Source organism: Callospermophilus lateralis, chromosome 5 (assembly GCF_048772815.1).
Source record: "Callospermophilus lateralis isolate mCalLat2 chromosome 5, mCalLat2.hap1, whole genome shotgun sequence".
NCBI lineage: Eukaryota > Metazoa > Chordata > Mammalia > Rodentia > Sciuridae > Callospermophilus > Callospermophilus lateralis.
This window is the reverse complement of record NC_135309.1, coordinates 107,506,545-107,531,504: the sequence shown is the minus strand read 5'-3', so window position 1 is coordinate 107,531,504 and position 24,960 is coordinate 107,506,545. Positions and strand designations below refer to the sequence as shown.

General features: G+C 35.3%; 1 protein-coding gene across 1 annotated transcript in view; it reads right to left on the bottom strand.

Moving 5' to 3' along the window:
• Tnpo1 (transportin 1) overlaps nucleotides 1-18,645 on the bottom strand; it is an 84,558-nt gene extending 65,913 nt beyond the window's left edge. Inside the window, exon 1 of the mRNA XM_076857136.1 lies at nucleotides 18,565-18,645. Within this exon, the coding sequence (XP_076713251.1) occupies nucleotides 18,565-18,579 (15 nt within the window). The 5' untranslated portion in view covers nucleotides 18,580-18,645. The remainder of the gene's footprint in view (nucleotides 1-18,564) is intronic.
• Between the last annotated feature and the right edge of the window lie 6,315 nt (nucleotides 18,646-24,960).

Sequence of the window (24,960 nt, the reverse complement as noted above, 5' to 3'; positions counted from 1 at the left end):
ACAAAGAAAAATTGAAATCAAGTGGCGAATATTAAATCAGATATGAATTTAATCAATCTGAAAAAATATATAAAAGGAAAAACTAAGTAGCTGATCAATGGTGGTGCTCATAGCATGCAAAAGAGGTAAAAAAAAATCACAAGAAAATTCTTTAAAGACAATACAAAAATGGAAAAAAAATTTGCAGAAAATAATGTCATGACAGATGGTACCACATAACCTTAAGTTTAGTTCAAAATACAAGAACATACATTCTATAAGTGTTTAATAATTTTTTTCCCCCCTTGGGACAAAGAAACAATAAGACTCAACCAAGATTAATGAGACATTAAAAAATTAGTGAATATAAAAATTAAAATGAAATGTGATAAGAGAATCTCAGCTTACGCTGGACACAAGGATAATGCTAAACTACCATACATACAAGTAGAGATACTAAGTTAGTAGCCAGATGAATATCATGTTCTTATCACCATTCATTCCCCTCAATCCACAAAATTATAATTTATCAATATAAACTTTAACTGTAATTAGAGAATGGCAATAATAGCATCTAATCATCAGAATGAAAAGAACATTGGGAAACATCTAATCCTCTTATTTTTAAAAAAAGGGAAAATTAAGACCCACAAATCAACAATATTACAATTAGAAGGAAGAATGATTTCTAATTTTAAAAACCAAATATCTAGTTCTATATTATGAAGTTTCTCCCCACCCCTTTGAATTTTTAATAGTACATTAATTTTCTGAAGGGAATTAGATGGCTTGTACAGCCCATGTTTCAGGGAAGAGTCTAATGGCAAAGTTTATACTTCGTGACCACAATTCCTAAATAATCGATTAAACCAGATTAAGCACTCAACCCTTCATATGATGAATCCTGGCACACACACACAAAACAAAGATGAGGTAAATCAACTGAAGTTCCTTTCCTGCAAACATGAACAGAAAGTACTAAGATAATTTACCATTTACCAGTTTTGAAAACAAAAGCTAAAATGTCATAATGTGGCAGGTAGGTAATTACCATGTTCTATAAGCAAGACAAAATAATGCAGGTGCAGAAATTGTAAGCAAGCAGGAGAAATCCAGCACCCAGAGAAGGAAGGAAGGGCTGAGCAAGATTGTATGATCCACCACAGTGAGTACTGCTTCCTGATGATTTTCTATTTCTAATCTACGAATGACTTAAGATAAATCTCTCCCTTTCTTTTAGGCCAACCTGAATGAGTTTCTCTTCCTTGGAGAGTAAACTGAGGGGATAGAGAAAACCATGAATAAAGTTAGCAGCCAATTCAGGTGTGCACCTTCTTTACAGACAACAGAATTCCTTTCTCACCAACTTTCTATCCCTTCTCTATCCTTTTCTAAGGTTTTGGAGGAATGGCAATCACTGCCACTAATGTCTCTAAGAAAAATTGCCTCAATATTTATTTTGTGAAACCTATATGCCAGCGGGAAGTATAGGACAAGAACAGTTTACCCTCACTACAATGTTAGCTTTCAGGTAATACTTGCTTCTTAAGACACACCACATCTCAAAAGACCTATAACATCTCTCCTGCATTTCCAGGAAGGAGGCAACATTGTTTACAAATGTGATAAATATGCTTTATTTGGACAAGTACAAAAGGGAGATCCAAGCATATTACAGCAATACAAAGTTAGATGCTCTAATAAGGTAGCAATACATGAATAACTTAACCTGGAAAACTAATTTAGAACCGATAGATAGCACAATGAAGAAAAATTCATAAGAGAAAATACAACATTAAACAAGGGAAAATGCTGAACCCTACAAGTAATCAATATATGTAATAATGAAGTAATGTTTTCAGTCGAATTAGCAAAGACAATATTAAAATGATAATATCCTCTGCTGCTGAGGATATGATGAATCAGTAACAAATCACCAATGGCAGTGTAAAACTAATATAACCCTTTGGAAATTAACTTGGCAATCTATGTGGAGCCATATACATTTTTGTACACTTTCCCCCCATGATTACACTTGCAAGACTGTAGTCTAAGAATCCCAAATACTGAAAAGTAAGAATTAATTTCAAATATTTTTATCCCAGGATTCTTTCTAACAGCAATAAATTCATCAGTAAAAAACACAATATTTAACTTATGGGCTATCATTAATCATAAAAAGATGATTAATTTCTACAATAACATGAAAAGTACATATGCTCAATAAGTGATAAAAGGTAAAAAAATGCATACAGAGTATAATTATAAATAAGTAAAATTTGTATAAGAAAAAAGACCATATTGTTAAGTGGAAAAGACTGGAAGGAAATAAAAAATTAGCAGTATTTTAAGGTACTGGCATTATAGGTGGGTAATGACAATATAGTCTTCTAACAGTACTATTATCAGATGTTATATAGAGAACAGGGCAAAAGACCCATAGAATGTCACTATTTCATGGTACAATGCTTTCTATTCAAAATGATGACTGAGTCATCAAGAATCTTAAATTACACCTCCAGGAAAAAAAAAAAAGACACTTTAAGAAGGCAGGAAGGTATGACATATAGTTTAGAAAATCTTTTTGTGAAAATGCTTAAAGGTTATGGTTAGGGTGAGGTATCTAGAAAATTCATGTACTTGGAGCAACTTTTTTCCAAATTATGTCCCTGGAATGAGTAGACAAAATTATTTTAAAAATCTTTAATTATTTTTAAAATCTACTTTTGCAAACTACAGAATTATAACAGAAAAGCTATATTATAATTTAAGAGTCCTACTCTCAGTGTTCTGAATACTAGAGAACAGAGCTTTATTTTTACTTGGATAGGTAATCACTTATAGGTGATTATTTGTCATTACTGTTTTAATATTGTATGGAAATAATTTTTAATAATGTTATAAAAATAAATTAATGTTGACTAATTTAAATATAAATAGTGTGGCTTGGGAGACAGAGGGAGGAGGATCAGAGTTCAAGGTCAGCCTCAGCAATTTAGCAGGACCCTAAGCAATTCAGCCAAACCCTGTCTCTAAATTTCACTGAATTTGAATTTCAAAAGAGATAACAAGCATCTTTCATCAATTTCCTAATTTTCAAAATACTGATGCATAACTCTGGAAATAACATGTAGAAAAAAAATAATCCAAACAACATGTTGGACCAAGAAGAATTAAGAAAAGAAAACCCAAAGATATAAAAGTGAAAAGCAAATAAAAATAAATTTAAGCTTAGAAAAGAAAGCCTATAATTCTTCTAAAATGGTTCTTGAGACTTCTGCAGTAATAAGTTCAACAGATTTTCTCAATAGTTATAACCATAAATATTTTAAGAAAAAATTATATTCTATATAAGCATTATAATAAAATCTCTATTGCAGAAATAAATTATAATAGGCATGCCTACAAATAAACTTATCACTTAGTATACACTGAACTGAAAAAAGTTAATATTCTAGTACTCTTTTTCTTAATAATCAACCACTGTGTAATACACCATTTTAATCCTATTTTAGGAACATATTTCATAAATAATTTAAAATTAAGACCTTAAGAAAATAGCAAATAAAACTGTTCATTTAAGATTAAAATATTGTTAGAATTATCAATGGGTTATTCTTAACGTATTTTTCTGCCTAAGGAAGCAAATACAACAAATGTAAAGAGATGGAAAGAAAATGTACATTTATACTTAAAATGAATGGTGTAGTTTGGTGTGCCTATTTAAGTCTTTTTAGGTATATACCACACTCATGACTATACACTTCTAAGTGCTAGACATAAGGAGTCTAATGAACTATCTTAAAAGCACAAACTATTTACACTACACTAACTGATTCTTAGAAACATGAATTAATTTTTTACAAAATTAGCTTCTCCTAAATCTTCCTGGAGTACGGTTAAGGACAAACACAGTAAGTCTTTACTAATGGTATCTCAATTTACAAAGTAATTTCACATAGCAACTAATCCATATTATTTACAATTAATAAATACTTAATGCCAGCCAACTCTGATTCTCATTCCCCCCAAACTCTCTTTTAAAAGACAGGGGTCTCACTATTTCAATATATGCCTCAAAGCTGACCCCAAAATCCTGAGCTCAAGCAACCTTCCTGCCTCAGCCTTTCAAGTAGCTAGGACATAAACATACACGCTCAACTTCATCCAGTTTTGATTATGGAATCTTGATATTAAATAGAAACTAAACATTTATTAGGTGCTTGTATATGCAGTATTTTATAGCTGGAAATTACAAATGTAATTTGTAAAAAGTTTGGAATGAGAGTGATGACTAGGAAATTCCTAGTATTTAAATTATTAAATCTAATAATTCAATGTGGCTATGCACTTGATGAATTCAAATAAAAAACATTTGGAGGTTGGGGTTGTAACTCAGTGGTAGAGCACTTGCCTAGAATATATGAGACACTGGGTTTGATTCTCAGCACCACATATGAATAAATAAAGTTCTATCAACAACAAAAAAAAAAATTGAGATGTTCAGGAGTTTATATTACCTAGAATCAAAAAAATGATTTTGTCTGAAATAATAATTTTCCCCTGGCTGCTGAGGATCGTAACCTTAACTAGAATGGAGTCTGAATATGTATATTGTTTTATAAATAAAAATTGCTGGCTGTGTATCTGGAACAGCAAGTATAAATAGCAAAACAAAAGCCCTAGAAGGTAAAGTTAAAACAAAGCTTGAATTTTTATTAGAGCCTTTTACTTTTTATGCCTCATCAGTTTATTTCACTACTGGTTCTTCTTATTCTCCATCAAATTCTTACCCTAAATATTAAAGTACCATTATACTTCTCTGATTTAGAGCTTACTATCTATACTAAAATACGATTGCAGAAAATTCCTCACCTTTACAGTGCCTCAACTGTTTTAACCTTTATTTATTTGAGTGAGGGATTGGACAAACAGAAAGTTGGTATGTGGGGAGGCAATGAAGACACTTGAACTCACAACCACAGCCTATTTGGAGCTAAGAGCGAGCCCAGTGTAATTTCAGGAGGAATCAAAATACTCATTATAGCTCTGGGACTCAACTCTCCATTCTCTGTACTAAGAAAAGCTTAGCTGGGCAATCTCATACAAATCACTTGTACTCATTTGGTTTATTTCCTCACCTATAAAACAACTAAAGACCATGTTCCTTTCAGCTTCCAGAAATAATACATTCATTTGACTGTAAATAATAAATATGCTTCTACTCCATACAAAAAAGCCAGTCCTATTTCTTTTCTTTTATACTTGCCACTGAAATTCTCTACATACCTCCTATCCTGCAGGGAGACTTGTACTCAGTTCAATTGTTCAAGTGTAGTTCTGGGACGACTAAGTTACCTGAGTAAGAGTTACATGTCACTTGATTCTCTGGCAAATACATGTGCTCCTATGCAAGGGCACAGTACTGTGCCTGTCTTAAATAATTTCTTATAGAAGTCACATTCAATAGTAAGAATAACCTTTGGTTGCAAATGTTATAGAAAAAAATTGATGATAACTTGGATTTCTATGCAATGAAAGTCCTTTTTCATTATGTCCTCAAAACTGGGAGATAGAAAATTAGATAAAACAAAAAATCCAATTGAGCATTCTAATTCCTGTTCTGGAGCACCTACAGTTTTAATGGTTCACTCTTCAATGCTCTTTTCCTAAATTATCTTAATATTTTCTAATAAAAGCTTGACAATCAGCATTTTATAAGTGGAAACAAACTCTAAAACAGATCAGAACCCTTTTGAACAAGTCCATATACTGTTATCAATCTTATCAAAGAATTAATCTAAATATTTAATTTTACCTTTCTAAGCAATCAGTACCAATAACTCTGAAAACATCAGTTATACCAAAATCCGAAAAAGTTATATAAAACTTGAAATATTACTTTTCTTGTTCTTCCTTCTGTTCTTATCAGGATAACATATTAAACAGATCTACCATTATGAAGTACTACACTACAAGAAATTTAAAAATTTTCCTTTTGATATAAGGATCATTGCCTGTGGTCTATATTTTTGCCTTATCTGTCCACTTCAAATAAGGAATTTTAGATTTTTCCAGGCACTACATGGCAGATACTATAGTGCAGTTAAGAATACAATACTGGAGTCCCTCTGCTTAGCTTTGAGTTCTGGCTATGTCACTTATTAGTCATGGAAAAATAATTAAACTGTGATCTATGAAATGAGATAATTAATAGTACTTATATCTCATGGGATTTTTCTCAAATGGCAAAGTTCTAGCTTAAAAAATAAAAAGAAAATACCTCTTTGTGTCTAAAAAGACATGACAACTAAATGTAAAACCCTGCACTGGATTGTGTACTGGCAGAAAACAAAATGGTATAAAGGATGTTACTGGGACAACAAGCAAAATTGCAATATGGGCCATAAAAAAATTGATATTGTATGGTTTCCTAAGAGAATATGTTGCTCTTATAATACATACATTAAAGTGTTCAGGGCTAAAAGGCAAAGATGTAAGCAGCTTACTTTGGTCATCATTCAAAAAAATTAACAGCATGGCAGGAGTGGACAGTAAACAAATGCAACAAAATGTTAAAAATTGGTGAATCCAGGTGAATTGTGCATGAGAATTCTCTGAATTATTTCCACAGCTTCTCTAAAAATTTAAATCATTTTATAACAATATCTTTAAAACCCTACTTTAACCTTGTTCACTCTCACACCTACTCTATTTCTCTACTCTCCTCTACTCAGAGAAACATTTTAAAATTGTGCATAGTCACTGCGATACCTTTATTTTTTTTCTCCTTTTTGTGGTATTTGGGGTTAAACTAAGGGGTGCTTTACTACTGAACTATATACCCCCAGCCCAATTATTTTTTTATTTTGAGACAGGGTCTCACTAAGTTGCCCAGGCCGGTTGTAGAATATGTGATCCTCCTGTCTAAGTCTTCTGAGTAGTTTACCATACCTACCTTGTCTCCCCTTCTTTACTTCACTCCTGAGAGGCGGATTTCCTTGTTGCCAAACCCAGTGATTTCTTCTTGGCCTCGTTTTAAGTTCTTCACAGGGCTGAACACATGCAACCACTCTTTCACTTCTTAACTGATGACACCATGTTTTCCTTATTTCCCTTTATTTCACTAGCTGGTCTTTGTTATAGTCTTCTTTACTGGCTCCCTTATCTCTAAGTACCCTGGGCCCCCTTTCTTTTCTCTACCTATATCATCTCATCCAGACTGTGCCATTAAACAGCATCCTGAATTTCACACTGAAGTATCTAGTATCTTACAAGACATATCCATTTGTTTGTTTAATGGGCAAATGGGCATCTCATACTTTGCTGGCTTAAATAGAACTTTTTTTTTTTTTTTTAATCCCAGGGGCACTTTACCACTGAGCTCCATTTCCAATCCTTTTTAATTATTTTAAGACAGGGTCCCACTAAATTGTTGAGGCTACCTTGAACTTGCAATCCTCCTGCCTCAGTCTCCGAAGCTGATGGGATTACAGGCATGCATCACCATACAAAGCTGAAACTGAACTCTTGTTTCCCTTTCTCCATCCCACCCAAATCTGTTCCTCCTCCAGTGGCCTATTATCACTAAATGCTACCAGCTTTCATCCAGTTGTTCAAGCCTTACTAAGTGGGCATCTTTGAATTCCCTTATACCCGCCATCCAAACTGTCTACCAGTAGTATCAAAATGCTTTTAAAATACACCTGGAACTTGACCATTCACCTCCTCCACCTGGGAGTTCCAGAGGCCATGCTGAGAACATAATCTGCTACAATAGATTTCCTGTCTTCTATTATTCCTTTATAGCAAAATGATCTAGTTAAACCTACAATTTATCATGTCTTCTCATCAAAATCTTCCTATGGCTTCCCATCACACTTAAAATAAAACATTATATATCCTTTGATAGCCTACAAAGCTATGTCTAATCTGGGCCAATGCCCATCTAGATTCATACTCTATAGTCTCTGGGTTCCCCTTGTTTATCATTCTCCAGTCAAACCAGTTTTCTTGCAGTTTCCTGATCATGCTAAGCTTGTTCTGAACTAAGAGCCTTTACTTTTGCATGCTCTTTTCCCAAATACATATATTGCTCACTCCTCCTCCTCTTTCAGATTGCTGGTTAGGTATGGCATTTTAGAAAGGCAATATGCTCCTCCCTCTTCACCCCATTACCCTCCATTTTCTTTCACTGCTTTATTTTCTTAAATATCTGTTTGCTTTTCCCTCTTGCTTCATTTAAAAAAATCTATAAATGAAAAATTAATGTGACTACTTTTCATTATTAAAGAAATAAGAAAAGTAAACAATATGGATGATAATCAAGCTCCTTTCAACTACCTCTTGTAATCCTGTCCCCTCTGACCCAGCCCAAGGTATTCTGGTATTCATTTTATATATATACTTGGAGAGCTCTTTCTGTTCTCTAACAAACTGTTTTTCAAAATACGGCTTGGTTTTCCAAGCTATTATATATAGGTCTATTTCATTACTAATTACAGTAATTTAATGATGAATAGTCAACCTATTTAAAATTTTGTACCACAAAAGTTCCTTTTAAAAAATATTTACTGAAAGCTTACTACATTATAGACACTGCTATAGTTGCTGTGGATACAGCAATAAGTCAAATAAGGAATTTTGCCTTATTAGAGTTTGCATTCTTGAGGAGGAGAAAGACAACAAGGAGAATAAAATAAAAACTTTTTTCTGAAAAGAGCCAATAATAAATATTCAAGCTTTGCAGGCTACATATGTTTTGTATATTCTTTGCCTTGTTTACAGACCTTAAAAATGTAAAAACCATTCTTTGCTCGGAGGCTGTACAAAAATAGGCCAGGGGGTCCAGCTTGTTGGTCCCTAATATAGGACATTAGAATTCAGTAGGTGCTGTGTAAAAAATAACAATGCATCCAGGATGGGTTAGGGCAGGTCCAGGAGGAAACAGTAGTATTAAACAGAGAGTTTTAAAAAAGGTAAGATCTGAGTAAAGATTTAGAGGTGAGGTTACCAAGCCAAGCAGATATGGTTAAGTACATTCCAGATAGTAAAGATATAGAAATGAGGTCAATGAACAAGGAGGGAAAGGAGTAGTAGGAAATGAGGTAAAGAGATAAGGAGAAAGGGTAGCAGGTTGGGCAGATCATATAGAGCTTTACTGGCCACTTTAAGGATTAGATTTTCCGAGTGAAGGAGAGAATATCCACTCAAGCTGCTATAATAAAAAATCATAACTAGATAGCATATAAACAACAGAAATTATTCCACCATTCTGGAGTCTGGGAAATCCACAATCATATTTAGAATCTGGTCTGCTTTCTGGCACACAGAAGGCTCCTTGCTATGTCCTTCAAGGGACAAGAGGCAAGGGATCTCAGGCAATTTTTATAAAGGGCACTATCCCTATTCATGAGGATTCCACTGCTGTGAACTAATCACCCCCAAAGGCCCTTTTCTGAATATTACCTATCACCTTGGATATTAGGACTTCAACTTATAAGTACAGAAGGATAAATACTTTAAGACCAGAGTAGGAGCTACTACTTGGCTTTGAATAGAAAAGTAAAAGGGGACAACTGTCTTAGTTCGTAAAAGGCTTAACTCTGCTACTGAATTGAGAAAATACTGCCGGGAAGGGCTAGAATAAAATGGACAGATCAGGTAGTAACATATTACCATAATCCAACATGTGATAATGATAATGATTTGGACTAGGGTGATGGTAGCTGTGGAGAAGCATGGTAGGATCTTGAATATATTTTGATAACACAGAAAACAGTTTTTCCTAAAACTTTTTCCTAAAATGGATTTTAAGAGTGAAAGAAAAAGTAAAATCAAGAGTAACACCTTTTTGGCCTGAATTAATTAGAGGACAGAATTGCCATTTACAGCAAAAAGGAAGTCTGTGGTTAGGTTTTGGAGAATAAATTTATGAGTTTAGTTTTGGATATGCTGAGTTTGTTGTCTATCATTTTAACATTTAGGTAGAGATGTTGAATAGGCTGTTGTACATATGAGACTGAAATTAGGGAGAGAGGCAAAAGATCTAAATTTTGGGCATCACTGACATTTAGAAGGTATTTAAAACCATGGGACTGAATGAGATTACTAACGGAAGAAGTGCAGATAGGAACAAACAAACAAAACAAAAAAGGACTGAAACTTAGAGATCTCTAACATTAAGAGGTCAGTGAAGAGCAAAGCAAGGGAGAATTACAAGGAGCCAACTTTGAAGTAGGAGATAACCAAGAGTGTATAGCATCCTGGAAAAAAATGCAGAAAGTGTTTTAAGACTAAAGGGAGCAAAGAGCTGTGTCAAATGTGGCTTAGAGGTTAAGTACAATGAAGTGAATCAGACATTTGGCACTTAGCAATATGGAGGCTACTGAAAAAAATTATGAGACAGCTCTGCAAGAGTGGTGCAGGCAAAGGCCTGACTGGAGAAGGATTAGTAAAGTGCTGGAGAAGAAACCAATAAATTGGGGAAATGAGTAGTGAAGAGTGGGTCAAATGCTTTCTTCTTAAAGAGAAATAATAGTTGGTTCTCTGTACCTGTGGGTTCCACATTCAACTAAAAGCAGATTGGAAATATTAGGGAAAAAAAAACAGTGTTTATATGAAACACAATACAGACTTTTCTCCTTATCTTTACTCCATAAAGACTATAACAACCATTGACATAGCATTAGGTATTGTAAGTAATCTAGAGATGATTAAAAAAAATCTGATAGGTTCTATGCAAATACTATGCCATTTTATATAAGGGCTTGCCAATTATGGATTTGCTACCCTGTGAGGCAGGTGGCCTGGAACCAATCTCCCACACATACTGAAGAATGAGGGTAATAACATGTCTGTTGCTAGTAGAAATGATTCAATAAGAGAAGAAAATGGGTGATGTAAGAGAGGCTAAAGCAATGTCCTCAAAACATTGCAGATGACAACAGGAGGAGTTAATCTAAGGTACAGGCAGGAAGACAGCACATATACTAGCAGGTTTGTGGGGTGGTGAATCTATGAAATTCTTTTTTGAAAAAATATTTTTTTAGTTGTAGTTGGACATAATGTCTTTATTTTATTTATTGTTACGTGGTTCTGAGGATCGAACCCAGCGCCTCACACGTGCTAGGCGAGTGCTCTACTGCTGAGCCACAACCCCAGCCCTGAGTCTGTGAAATTCTAATTAATTTTTTTACAGAGTAGAAATCAAGGTCATTAGCTTAAAGTGAGGATGGGAAGAGAGTTATAGGACATCTGAGGAAAAGAAAACATGAAAATAGTCACTTAGAAACGTGGGAGAGTGAACAGACTAGGAAAATACAGGACCACCAGGCAGCATGAAGGACCCACTTGAGGTTTGTGGTCATGTGTGATTGTGTGCTTTTTTCTGGCCACACTCAGTTACACAAGCAAGCACACTCAAAAAGCTTGGTTTTTCTGGGGTTGGGGTTGTGGCTCAGTCGTAGAGTGCTCACCTAGCATGTATGAGGCATTGGGATCAATCCTCAGCACCAAATAAAAATAAAACAAAGATACTGTGTCCACTAAAACTAAAAATTAAATATTAAAAAAAAAAAAGCTTGGTTTTAACTACAACCCTGGTCTTGCCAAACAAGCAAAGAGTAAGGAATGGGATCCAAAGCAATTAACCATGGAATTTAAGCTGAGTAAATTCCCCATGAAAGGAAGTAGAAATATCAAGAAAGTAAGTGAGAGCAATAGTAACAGGATCAATGGACTGGAGATTCCATTCAGAGCAGAAGATGGTTAGGGTTGAGGCACTATGAATGAACCTCAAAACTAGGAAGCACTGGTCACAGAGTAGAACAACATGAAATGGTAACTTTGGAAGCATGGCAGTTGTTGACAATACAAAGAGGATATCTTTGTGGAAAAGACTGGCTGAGATAGGGTAGATGGGAAGCACTGAAAAAGATGTCTAGGGAAAGAGGCCAGGGTATTGGAATAATCTATTTTATATATATATATCTATATCCATTTTATTCATTAAGCGCGCGCACACACACACACACACACACACACACACACACACACATTCTAGATCAATATAAAATTCTGGGTGGCACTTGGGCCTTTATGATATAACCCAAAGTCTAGGATTTTTAGAGAGAAAGGAGAGAGAACAATCTGAAAGCAGCAAGGAGATTTGTGGTAGACACCATTCCCATCTCCAGGAACAGTGGTAAGGAAAGCTATGTAAACAAACAAACACACAAACAAACAAAACCAGGCACAACCACACAGTGGAAGAGTAAGATTTGAATCAGAAAAAGAAAATGAAGGGAATATTTAAGAATAGGTTGAGACTGGATTTTGCAGATGATGGACAGTAAATTCCAAAGAGATTGAAGAGTTGGAAAAGTTTTTTGTTTTGTTTTGTTTTGTTTTAAAAGACAGAGACAGAGAAGACAGACTTAGGGGAAAAGAATGTGGGGCTGGGTACTGGGGGTGAACCCAGGTCCTCAGGTAGCTAGGCAAGTGCTTTACCACTGAGCTAAATCCCCAGCCTTCTTTTAAAAATTTTATTTCCAGACAAGAGTCTCACTAAATTGTCCTGGCTGGTCTTGAACTTGTGATCCTCCTGCCTCAACCTCTCAAGTTGCTGGGATTGTAGTCGTGTGCCATCACACCCAATACGAATAGGCTCTGATGAATGGAGTGCAGGAAATGAAAAGTGATCTGAAAGTACAGAGGCTCCGTGGTTACTGACAAAGACATCCTAATACACAACAGCTCTTGATATACCATGTGTTTCTCTAAGAAATGGAAACTGCTAGGGCAAACATAATTTTACTTTACAATTAAAATAATTGTAATGATTTATCCAAATTATCCAATTTAGAGTTTCCCTACAAAGTGTCAATATACTAACAAAACATTTTAGTATGATAGGAGAAAAAATACTGCTTTATTTTGTGTTTTCCTACTGGTAAAGTAGAGCATTATTTCATGTTTACTGACTAGCTCTACTTTCTTTTCTGTGAACTTGCTCATTTAAAAAACTGAATTGTTTTTCTCTTATTGATATGTAATGCTTTAGAACTATTTTATTCTTTTCTTAATGGTTCATACAAATAATGAAATTTCCTGATTTCAAATCTTTCAAATGGTTCAACACAAGGCTCAGGTGTCTCCTCCTCAAATCCCTCTGTGCTGTGTTTTAAAGAAAGAAAAAATTAAATTATTATTATTATTAGTAGTAGTAATAGTATTGTAGACAGGATCTCACTATGTTGCCTCAAACTCTGTACTGTATTTTAGAAGTTGTCTAAGGCCCTCCAGTCAAATCTGGCAACATCCATTAGTTTTCTCACCTTCTGTCTGTGTTGTACTACAATGGCAGAGTTGTTATGGCCCATGAAGTAGAAAATACTTATTATCTAGCCCTTTACAGAGAAAGTTTGTGGATCCTGCTCTTTACTTTTCAGGTCCCTGAAATACCTAGTTGGCCCGCCACTCCTCCACTCTCTTCAAGGAGTCTATGGTAGCCTTCCTTGGGGCCTGTACAGATTTATATCACAAAACCTGTGCCTGCACTCAGCTGTTTACATCTCTCTCTCCCCACTGGTACAAAAATCTACGGAGGACAAAAGATAATCCTGGCACTAATAAACGGCAAAGTCTTTTGTAGTTTGTCGTCTTTCCCTCTTTTCCTATGTTCCAGCTAAAATAAACAACTTACATTTTCAGTTTATCGAGTATTTTTCAAAAACACAAATGATCAATGGTTCCAAAATTTTATGTTCATTTCTTTAATATCTATTCATAATCATTTATTTAGTATATATTCATGATTTACTAAAATACCTCTCTTCTCTAATGCCTTCCTCAGTAAAGACAAAAGCAACGGGTTGTTGACTTGCCGAGATGAACAATTTCATCTATGGTAGGATTTATGCATCTAGGATAAAGATAATTATTTTACTAAAGTCTTCAGAGTCCATTATAAAATGCACTCAAATCTGTATGTTTTAGTCAGGCGTGGTAGTGCACGCCTGTAATCCCAGCAGCTCTGGAGGCTGAAACAGGAGGATCAAGAGTTCAAAGCCAGCCTCAGCAATTTAGCAAGGTTTTAAGCAACTCAGTGAGACCCTGTCTCTAAATAAAATACAAAAAAGGGCTGGGGATGTGGATCAGTGGTTAAGCACCCCAGAGTTCAATCCCTGGTATTAAAAAAAAAAAAAAAAAAAAAATATCAAATCTGTATATATTTCTATCTTTGCTTAATTTTTCAGTATAAAATTAGTTCCCTTTATTCTCCTTACCTGGAACATCTCCATTAATTTTTTTTTTTTTTTGCTTATTTCTCCATTAAGAATTTCATCAACTTTACCAGGGATTTTACCAAGTGTATTTTTCAATTAATTATTTAATGGGTCTTTAACTTCTCTGAGTCACCAAATTTAAACAAATTTTGATAATTTCTTTTTTCATATCTGTACTGATATCATTACAAAGAATGTTGCATCCTAAAATACTTACTGCATTGGTTTTAGAATCCTGCTTTATATATTCATTAACAATTTTATCTCATTCAGGTAAGGATTTCTTTTTGTCCTTTCCTAAAATGAACATAGAAAGTAAAGCTCTATCTGGTTTAACTTTGTGACTCTTCATTATTTCCGGCTCAATTAACTATCTCGATAATGTGGTCTATAAATTATAGTTACTTACATAAGACTCTGAATATGTATAGTATATAAGCAATACAAAGTAAGCATGCACTTTCAATCAGGCAGATCTAGATTAGATTCAGGCTTGAACACTGAGAGGGTAAAGTATCTAATCTTCCTTCTCCAATAAGTAAAATATGGAAGTAACTTCCATTTATACCAGAGGAGTATAAAAATAATGGTTGTAAAAGTAACAATGTATGCTAAAATGCCTAAGACATTACAAGAAAAAAAAATGTTAATTCACTCTTTCTTTTTAACCCAGTTCAATAGGGTCAATAAATCTGTGTTGCTCCAATTTACTTTAAGACCATTTTTATATTTCTTTAAATAAAAGCAATTTGGCAATATAGACTATAAACTTTGGATGATCACATACTTTGCCCTAATATTTTCACTTTAGAGAAACAATACAAAACACATAAATTGTTTTATGAACAAGCATGCTCACCGTACTCTTTTATAATTGAAAAAAGAAAAAAGCTCTTTAATTATGAGAGAGTCACACATACATTACGTGCCCATAAGAAAAGCTGACAAAATAAGTCAATTGCATAATAAAATGCTTATGATGCCAGGTTAAAAAAAATACAAAATTATTCATAATAGCAAAATCTTAACTGTATTTAAAAAAATCAAATAAATTCAGAAAATATATTGGAGGAAAATACAACCAAAGGGATTAATAGCAATTATTGCAAAGTCCTGTTCCTGTTATTGGCAAGTTTTATTATGATTATTTTCAATAGTTTTCTATAATTCTTATTTCATGATTATTTCCTACAGTTTTCTACTGTAATTAACAATGATAATGACATTGATGAGAACAGCAGCTATTATTTATGGAACAATCACAATGACAGGTGCAGTTCTAAGAGCTTATTGTATTAACTCATTTAATCCTCATAATCATTAGGAGATGAAAAATTGCAAGATGAAGTAACTTGTCCAAGGTCACACAGATAATTACAGAGGGAACCAAAATCTGCATCTAAGTAGTATGGCTCTAAAATTTCTTTTCTAACCTCTTACACTATAATAAAAAGTTTTGCTTTGTTTCAAAGATTTAACCATTAAAAAGGATAACATATCAAGATAGGTATTACAGTGGTAAGCACCTATAATCCCAGCAACTCTGGAGGTCAAGGCAGGAGGACGCAAGTTCAAGGCCAGCCTCAGCAACTTAGAGAGACTCTTGTCTCAAAAAAACAGAAAGGGCTGGGATTTACCTCAGAGGTTGAGTGAGTTTGGGTTCAATCCCCAGTACTGCTAAAACAAAAGGCATATAACAATCCAAACCTATTATCTTCAGTTGCCAGTTTTCTTTTAGTACTGAGTTCAAATATTTGCTCTGCTATTGAATGCCTCTTCAGAATAAGATGTGGCCACCATTCCTGTATGGGTTTATCTATTCCAGATAATTCCAAGACAAATCTGCAGCCCTTTTTCCCTATTTCAATATCTTACTTGACAATTGAGACTTCTGAATACTAACATTATTACTTATTACACCAACTGACAGTACTTCAAAGAATCCTACCTAGTATACAAGTCTTGGAGTAACTCAAAGTTGGCTTTAGAACTTAGAAGAACCCCCACCTATTTAACTATAAATCATAGTTAGTGCTTTTGCAAACATCTGTCTTCCATTGTATTCATTCTCTCTGCAACCCAGTAAACCCCTCATCTACAAATACCCTCCCAGAAATCTACCATAGCACTGGCTAAATAGGACCAAGAAAGCACCTCAACACCTGGGGAATTCCACTCTTCCTTTTTGAACATGGCATTGTTCCCCATTGTTTTTGAAATATCATCAGGTAATTAATAAAGCGAGTCTCTCCCGATTTCTCACTCTTTTGATGGTAAACCAAACTAAGGGTGGAAAAAAGATCTTTCCTCAACTAATAGGTATTCAAAAATCAACTGCAGGAATATTCATAATTTTTATACCGTGGCCAATAAAAATAACTTCCCCTTACTGCTCTCCTCTCTCTTCAGTTCATATCTGATAAATTTATTTCATTACTTATGTCACATGGCTTGGTTTATAACCTGATATCTTTTCTTTAAAAAAAAAAAAAAAAAAGGTTTGGGGGCTGGGGTTATAGCTCAGCCATAGAGAGCTTGCCTGGCACATGTGAGCCACTGGGTTTGATTCTTAGCACCACATAATAAATAAATAAATAAATAAATAAATAAATATAGTGTGTCTTCTTAAAAAAAAAGTTTGTAGAATCCAACACGATTAACAAACACAAGAAATTTTTCTAAATAGAAGAGGCATACATTTCAGTTCATTTGGCTTTTAGGAAAACTGAATTCATGTTATAGCTTTAACATTATATAATTAGGAAAAACTACTGTCATAAGACAATGAATATAATAACAAGTGATGATACTGAAAAATTTTATAATCAGAATATTTTTACCAAAATCTTATTCTGCTCACCTTATATAATGGCAAATGGCTTTGGGGACTGGAGGTAGGAGCATACAATTTTTTTTCCTATATATTTTGGTGGGGAAATTTAATAATTTCCGGAAAGAATAGAGATAAGAACCACATCAAGGCTAATCCAAGCTGGAGGATCATTTTAGGAAAAAGAAAATGGAGGATTAATAGTTGAATAGGTTTTAGTTAAATTACACGAAGTAAAAACTCTACTGTCAAACTCAATGCATTTGCCAAGAAACAAATCTGCACCTTCAAACTAATTTCTTTTTTTCAGTTGCAAGTTTCAGCTTGGTGCAGTCATTCTCGAAGAACAACTGGGATACAGGGTAGGGGAAAAGTGGAAAACAGAATCCTTTCTCAAAAAACTGAACTCCGTCTTTCACCGAATACACTTCCTTATTACTGCAATATGAAAATATGGATATAATACGGAAACTTGAGCTTCAGCAAGTACTTTTATTGTCTTAAAAATGAGCACAATTAGACAGCCATTTTACAATCTAAAAAATCTAAATACCTGCTACACCAAACATCTTGCACTTTTATCTTTTCTTGGGGGAGTGGGGGTTAGCTTCTTAATACAACTAACAGAATTAATTAGCAGATAGCTTCCAACTTCAAGTTTCTACATTTATATCCGTTGCTGAACCAAATTGATCAGTGATTAGGATAACAGATTTAAATTATAAGCAATATTGCAAAATTCAGTTGATTTTTAAAATAGGTAAACAGCACGAGATCATTTTTAAAGAAAAAAAAAAAAAACAGCCACTCCAAAACCAGACCAGTCTGCGGCGGCCAGTCTGCTCCTCAGCAGCTGTTCCCGGTGGCGTGTACGCGTAGGAGTGGAATAAGTGCAAAACCCACAAAACCACGCAAAACGCGTAGTTACAAACAGCAAAATCATGTTTACATGCGGTGAAGCCAAGAGGCCCCAAGGGGAAAAAAGAGCGGGGAGGAAGGGATCTGCTCTCTGAAACCAAGGTGTGCGCGGACCTAGGACCCCGGGGCCCAAGGAGCTGGGGCGGGACAAAGACCGGCCCAAGTCGAGCAGCGCCAGGCAGTGGCGAGAAGCAGCCCTCCCAGGGCAGCACACTACCGCGCCCAAGGGCTCGCAAACGCCGCGGCTTAACAGGCGGGGGCAAAAGCTCCGTCGGGCAGCGGACCCTCGCCTCCCGCAGCCTATAACGGGCCCTGGGACACCTGAGGAGCGTCGCCTCCCGCCCTTACCCCGACCCCAGGGCGCCCCGGCCGGCAGCTGTTGGGCTTAGAATCGCGCCGCCGCCGCTGCCGGGCTCCAAACGGCCAGGCAGGCATCGGGAGGGCGGGCGAACCTGGCGCTTCTCCCCACCGCGCATGAGGCAGCTTTGGAATACCCTGTCTCCGCTCCTGCCCCTCCAGTCCCGGGCCACGCACCCTCACGCCACCTACCCGGTCCCACACCATCCCAGAGGCCTCCGGCGCTCGGGCCTTCTGCCGAAGCGGCGCTGCCTCCCGTCCGGGGCCCGAAATGGCTGCGGAACAAAGAGAATCTGGGCTCGGGCGAGCGCCGGTCCGATTGGCCGGGGGGCGGGGCCCGCCGCGGGAACATTCGGCGGCGGTCGCCTTGGCAACCGCGGCGGGGCTGGGAAAACTGCGGCCTGGGCCTGCGGACCTGTGGGCCTGCGTGCCTGCGTCCAGCGTCCAGCGTCTAGCGGCGCGCGACAGCGGTTTCTAAGCGGGTTCTGCAGCCTGGGATCTGGGCCCTGTGCTGGGCTCACAGATGCTCGCGCCCCCTGCGGCCGACGCGCAGGCCGGAGGGAGCCTTGGCTCTTGAATACAGCCACCGAGACGCTGCCCCGCACTGTACGCCAAGGGAAAAATGGCTTGCAAGCGTGTTGCCTGGGGCCTTTGCGGTGCCTTCCTAGGAGGATGACCCTACCCCAGCATAACCCCCAAGTGACAGCCGTGCCCTCGGAGCCTATTCAACACCGAACATGCCGCGTATCCCACAATAATACAATTCCAACTTCGCTGGTAAAAAGCAGAAATTGCATTGGGAGATAGGTGTGGGTGCCTGCTTAACACAAGATAGGCTTTTGAGATATGCTGTAGCTAGCACAAAATTACTATATAGTTCCAGCTAAATAATTTATAAAATTGTGTATGTCACATAAGACTAGTATCTCGTTCATAGAAATAACAAGCCTTTCTCCCCTTAACCAGCCATCATAAATTAAAATGTCTTCTGTTTTCTGAACAGAAAATAATTCAAAATGGGAGAGGTAGACATTTTTATACCCAATTGTAACATGGTAATGAATAGACATATGTCGGTTCCCTTCCCCCAGATCATTCTTATATATAAATTTACTGTATATGAATATTTTAAAATTTACATAGTAGGTGGTCTTTATTTCCTAAGGAGATGATGCTGCTGGTGATAATATTCCTCGTGATCAACGTGTGTAAAAATGCCAGCAGTTTTAACTATCTTACTTGAAAGTGCTGTGTATGTTCTAAGATGTTTAGCAATTGCTACCTTCCAGGTACAGTCCAGATAAAACTGCAGTGCGTAGTACTAGAAAAATAGCTGATTTGTTAACAAGCCTGCTAATAATTTTCATTTGGGTTGGCGACCATTTTACTGGAACAACTAGTTTATTTAATTAAATTTTGAGACTGAAGAACCATTTTTAACATTGAGAAGTTGAACACAGCAAAACAAAATATTATAAATAACTAAAACACTTATGACTTCAACATTTTCTAATGTTAATAGCAATTGGATTCAGTAGTGTGCATGGGAAGAGACCCCCCCAAATAGGTTATTAAGAAAAGCAATTTAATGTGACCATTTTAATATAGTAGTTTAGCATGTCAGCAGGGACATTTACCCAGATAAGTATATTTATCCAAATAACAGTCCTTTTTTCACACTGTAAAATTTGCACTGTGGAGTAGGGATCCGTATAAATCAGAGAACATAAAGTGTCTGCTTTCTATTCTGCTAAAGACTTAAAAAAAAAAAAAAACAACAAAAAAAGTATTTTTAAAAATTGGAAGGAATAGCATGTAATGACATGTAAAGAACTACTAGATAACGATTAGTGAGGAATTCACCTGATTAATACTTTGGAAATAATTGGAATGAGTTGGAGGGGAGTGAAGTATTATTTGGCATGTGCAAGATTTATTGGTTAAAATCTTTTGAGAGAAAAAATTTTGATTATTAGATATAAAATCGAGACTAGGCAAACTAGATATTCTTTTTATAAAGCTTAATTGAAAACGTTAAAATAGTTTTGTTTTGAATAGAAATGTTTACACATATAGTCTTTTTGTTTCTATCTTCTACTACAATTAAAAATACATGCTTTTAACAATAATTCTTAACATTGATAAGGGTGTATTATTTTGTTTTCCTTTTCCTATTTTTTTTTGTTTTCTCTTTGCCCCATTTGCACATATAATGGCAGCTATCTAGTAGTGTTTTCTCTTCATACCCAAATACAATGCTCATGTAATAAAACTTTGAAGAATTGTTGATATTTTTAAATGACATACACTAAAATTAAAAATAGTAAACTTTGTTTTGAACTGTTAAAACTTTTTAATGGTTATTTTACATTTTAATTTCTATGTTAGTCTCCTCCTTAGGTGAAAAAATTTACCAAGATAAAAAATCAATGTTAGCAGTTGCAAAATAGCTTTCAAGGAAGGAAGCCTACCTATAATCTTTCATCTAGGAAGAAAAAGATGCTTAACTTGTCAGATGTACCATTGTCAAAACAAGTGGGAGGCAGAGGACCTATATGCAGATGTTGGCTTTACTACTTGTGAACGATTTCTGTCTAGTCCCTTTGAGCTTCACTTTCTTTTGTGTTAAACAGGATCAAATAAGAAACAATATTTAAAGGGCTCATTAGCAGAATACCAGGCAGATAGAGGGCAATAAATGAAAATATTACTTACTGTAAATGAATGGAAGTTTGAAAAGAAATGATTATTTTAAAAAACCCAATGGTCTAATATATCCAACAGATAGTCCAAAAATTTTTAAATAAATATATTTAATAGGCAATTGTTAGTGAGTATGTAGAAACTCTAGAATATAGTGACATATTCTTTTAGATACAGGCAAATTTCTAAAATAGAATACTTCTGAGAAATATTGTTTCCACCTATGCTTATGGAAAGATGAGATTCTCATTATATTATTTAGCACTAGACAGTCTAAAGAATTGTCTTTCTGCTGCAATGTCTTCAGGATGGCTTTAAGGAAAAATATTTTGTAAAGTAATTATTCGGAAGAATTTAACTCAAATGTTGAAAGAGGATTTTTTATGGTTAATATTCAGAAATATGTAAATAATCTATTGGTATTTCTCATTTAAAGCAAACCCACATATAAATTTTTAATTTATAGAATGAAAAATTAGGGAGTTATTATTAACTGGGAAAGGATTAACTCCAAAGTTCCTTTAACTATTAATGCCTCCTAGTGTTTAAAATATGATTTGATTTATAAAAAGATCTACTTAGACTTGCACTTCTGGAAAAATAGAGTAGCATGCTTTTCTCTATTCCTCCCACTGAGTACAGCTTAAAGTCCTGAACATTATATATAGGGAAAACACAAGAAGACTCCAAACAGTGGAGAGAAAACAGACTAACTAGGGACGTCGGGATCCAAGGAACGTCATAATGATAATTCTCTGAGTTTGCTTTTTTTCTCATATATCCCAGACTCGAAGCTGAAGAACTTACCAACCTGGAAATACCAATGGCATGGACAAAAAAAGCCCCATCAAAACGAGGTTCTCTGTAGCTGAAGGATCAGAAAGGGAACAGCACAGCAGAGAGAAAACTTTTAGATAATAACTGCTTACACCAGCCAAAAATCACAGAAAAAATCATAACCCTACCGAATTCATCTCAGCAAAGGCTTAATGGAGAGCCCAGTCTCTAACAAGGTGACCCAACCCCTCTTTGCCTAGATGATATCAGTGAGTATCAAATAGAGATCCAGAATTTCATCATCATGGGGCAGTAATGAGGAACCTCCCATCTTGGGTATCATTGGGTATCAGAGGGAAAGTTGGACTTCTCTGACAAACTGGCAATAATAAGGTGGTACCTGCTTTTCCTCACCCTCTCACCCTGATAGCACTGGTAAGAAAAAAAAAAGTTAAAAGGGAATATTTTTAAAAAGATCCCAAATCTTATAACACCCCAAGTGTGCAGGTTTCAACTGAAAAGTATGCATCAAGAACCAGGAAGATCTCAAATTGCATTTTAAAAAATGACAAACCCCAAATATAGAAATGTTAGAATTATCTGACAAAGATTTTAAAGCAAATATTTTTAAAAAATTCTTCACTGAGCAACTACAAAAAAACATTTGAAATGGGGTAGGAAGGGTAGTATAATCAATCAGACATTATTACCATATGTACATATATGACTACACCTCTGGTGGGATTCTACATCATGTATAACCAGAAGAATGAGAAATTATATTCCATGTATGTATGATGTATCATAGATCATTCTACTGTCATGTGTAACTAATTAGAACAAATTTTAAAAAACACTTGAAACGAAAAGTCTCAGCAAAGAAATAGAATATATAAAGAAAAATCAAATGGAAAATTTAGAACTAAAAAATACAATAATTATAATAAATATGTGGAAGGTTTAACAACAGAATAAAGGGAACAAAGAATCAGAGAACCTGGGAATATAAGTTACCCAGTCTAAAAAAAGAGAAAATAGAGTGGAAAAAATGGTCAACAAGATTTCATGGAACTGAGTGACTATAACAAATAATCTAATATTCATGTCAATAGACTTTCGGAAGGAGAAAAGCAAGAGGGTGGGGATAAAAACTATTGGAAGAAATATGGCTGAAAACTTATGAAATTTGGCAAAAGATATAAACTATACATTCAAGGAGTTGGTGAATTTTCAATGAAGGTTTCAAAACAGTTTAATGAGAGCAAGTTACTCTTTTCAACAAATAATGCTGTGACAACTGAGTATCCACATGCAAAAGAACCTGTACCTCATGTTATTTACAAGAAGCAACTCAAAATGCATCATAGAAGTAAATGTAAGAGTTGAAAGTATAAAATTATGTAAAGAAAACATAGAAGTCAATTTTGTGACATTAAGAGTTATTAGATATGCCACTGCAGGCCAGCGGTGGTGGGGGGGAGGTGAAAAGAAAAACAAGGACAGTTGACAACATCAAAATTTAAAACTTTTGCGCTTCAAAGACCACCATTAAAAAAGAAAATGATCCCAAAGGCTTATGAGGCAGAGGCAGGAGGATTGTGAGTTCAAAGCCAGCCTCAGCAAAAGCAAGGCTTTAAGCAACTCAGACCCTGTCTCTAATAAAATACAAAATAGGGCTGGGGATGTGGCTCAGTGGTTGAGTGCCCCTGAGTTCAATCCCTGGTACCCGCCCCCTCAAAAAAAAAAAAAAAGAAAGAAAGAAAATGAAAATGAAAATATTTACAAGTCACATAGTGGATAAAAGACTTCTATCTAGAATGCAGAATGCTTATCTCAATAACAAAAAGACAACCTAATAAAAAATGGATAAAGGATCTATACAGATATTTCTCCAAATGTCTATATGAATGACTAATAAAGATATGAAAAGAAGCTCAATATCATTAGCTGTTAGGAATATGCAAATCAAAACAAGGAGATACCACTTCACACCCATTAGGAAAGCAATAATAAGGGCAGTGAACAAGTATTGGGAAGTTTGTAGAGAAATTGGAGCCCTCATACATTGCAGGTAGGGATATTAAATACTACAACTGCTTTGGAAAACAATGTGGCAGTTCCTCAAGCTATTAATATAGAGTTTCTGTATCTCCCAGAAATTCTACTTCTAATGGATATGAAAATATACCTACACAAAACTTGTGCACAATATTCATAGTGGCATTATTTGTAATTTTTGAATGCCCCAAATCTAGAACAACTGAAATGTCCATCAATCGATTCATGATTAAACATATAATATAGCTATACAATGGAATAAAATTAATTGACACTAAAAAAGAGTGAAGTGCCAATATGTATTGCAGTATGAATGAAACTTTAAAACATTATGCTAAGTGAAAGAAGCCAGTTACATAACCCACGCATCGTATAATTATATGAAATGTCAAGAAGAGCCAAATATATAGAGGCAGAAAGTATATTAGTGGTTCCAGGAATTGGGAAAAGAGAAATAAAGAATGGTTACTAATAGGTATAGGGTTTCTTTTTGAGGTGATGAAAGTGTTGTAAAATTAGATGGTGAAGGTTGCACAACACTCTGAATACTAGAAGTCACCGAACTCCAAACTTTAAGAGGGTGAATTTTATGGTATATAAATAATATCTCAATAAAGCTGCTGTTCTAAAAAAGAGAGAAGTGAAAACTAAATAGGTAAGAGTCAAAGACATTCTTGCCAAGACACACTATAGTTCAACCTTTGAAAACAAAGGAAAAAAATCTTGAAAGCAGAGAAGAAACCACACCTTCACTATAAGGGGGAAAACAATCTAAACAACAGTGTATTTCACATGAGAAACCTTGGCAACAACAAAGAAGTGATACAACATTTTTAAAGTGCTCAGAAAAAAAAAAAACTCTCAACCCAAATCAGCAAAATATCCTTTATGAATGAAGGAGAAATAACATTCTCAAATGAAGGGAAACATATTTTATCACTAGCAGACTTTTTCTAAAAAGAATATCAACAGGAAGTTCTCTAAAACAGAAAGAAAATTACAAAAGAAGGAATATAGGAAACTTGGGAACCAAGAAAAAAAGAGATTAAA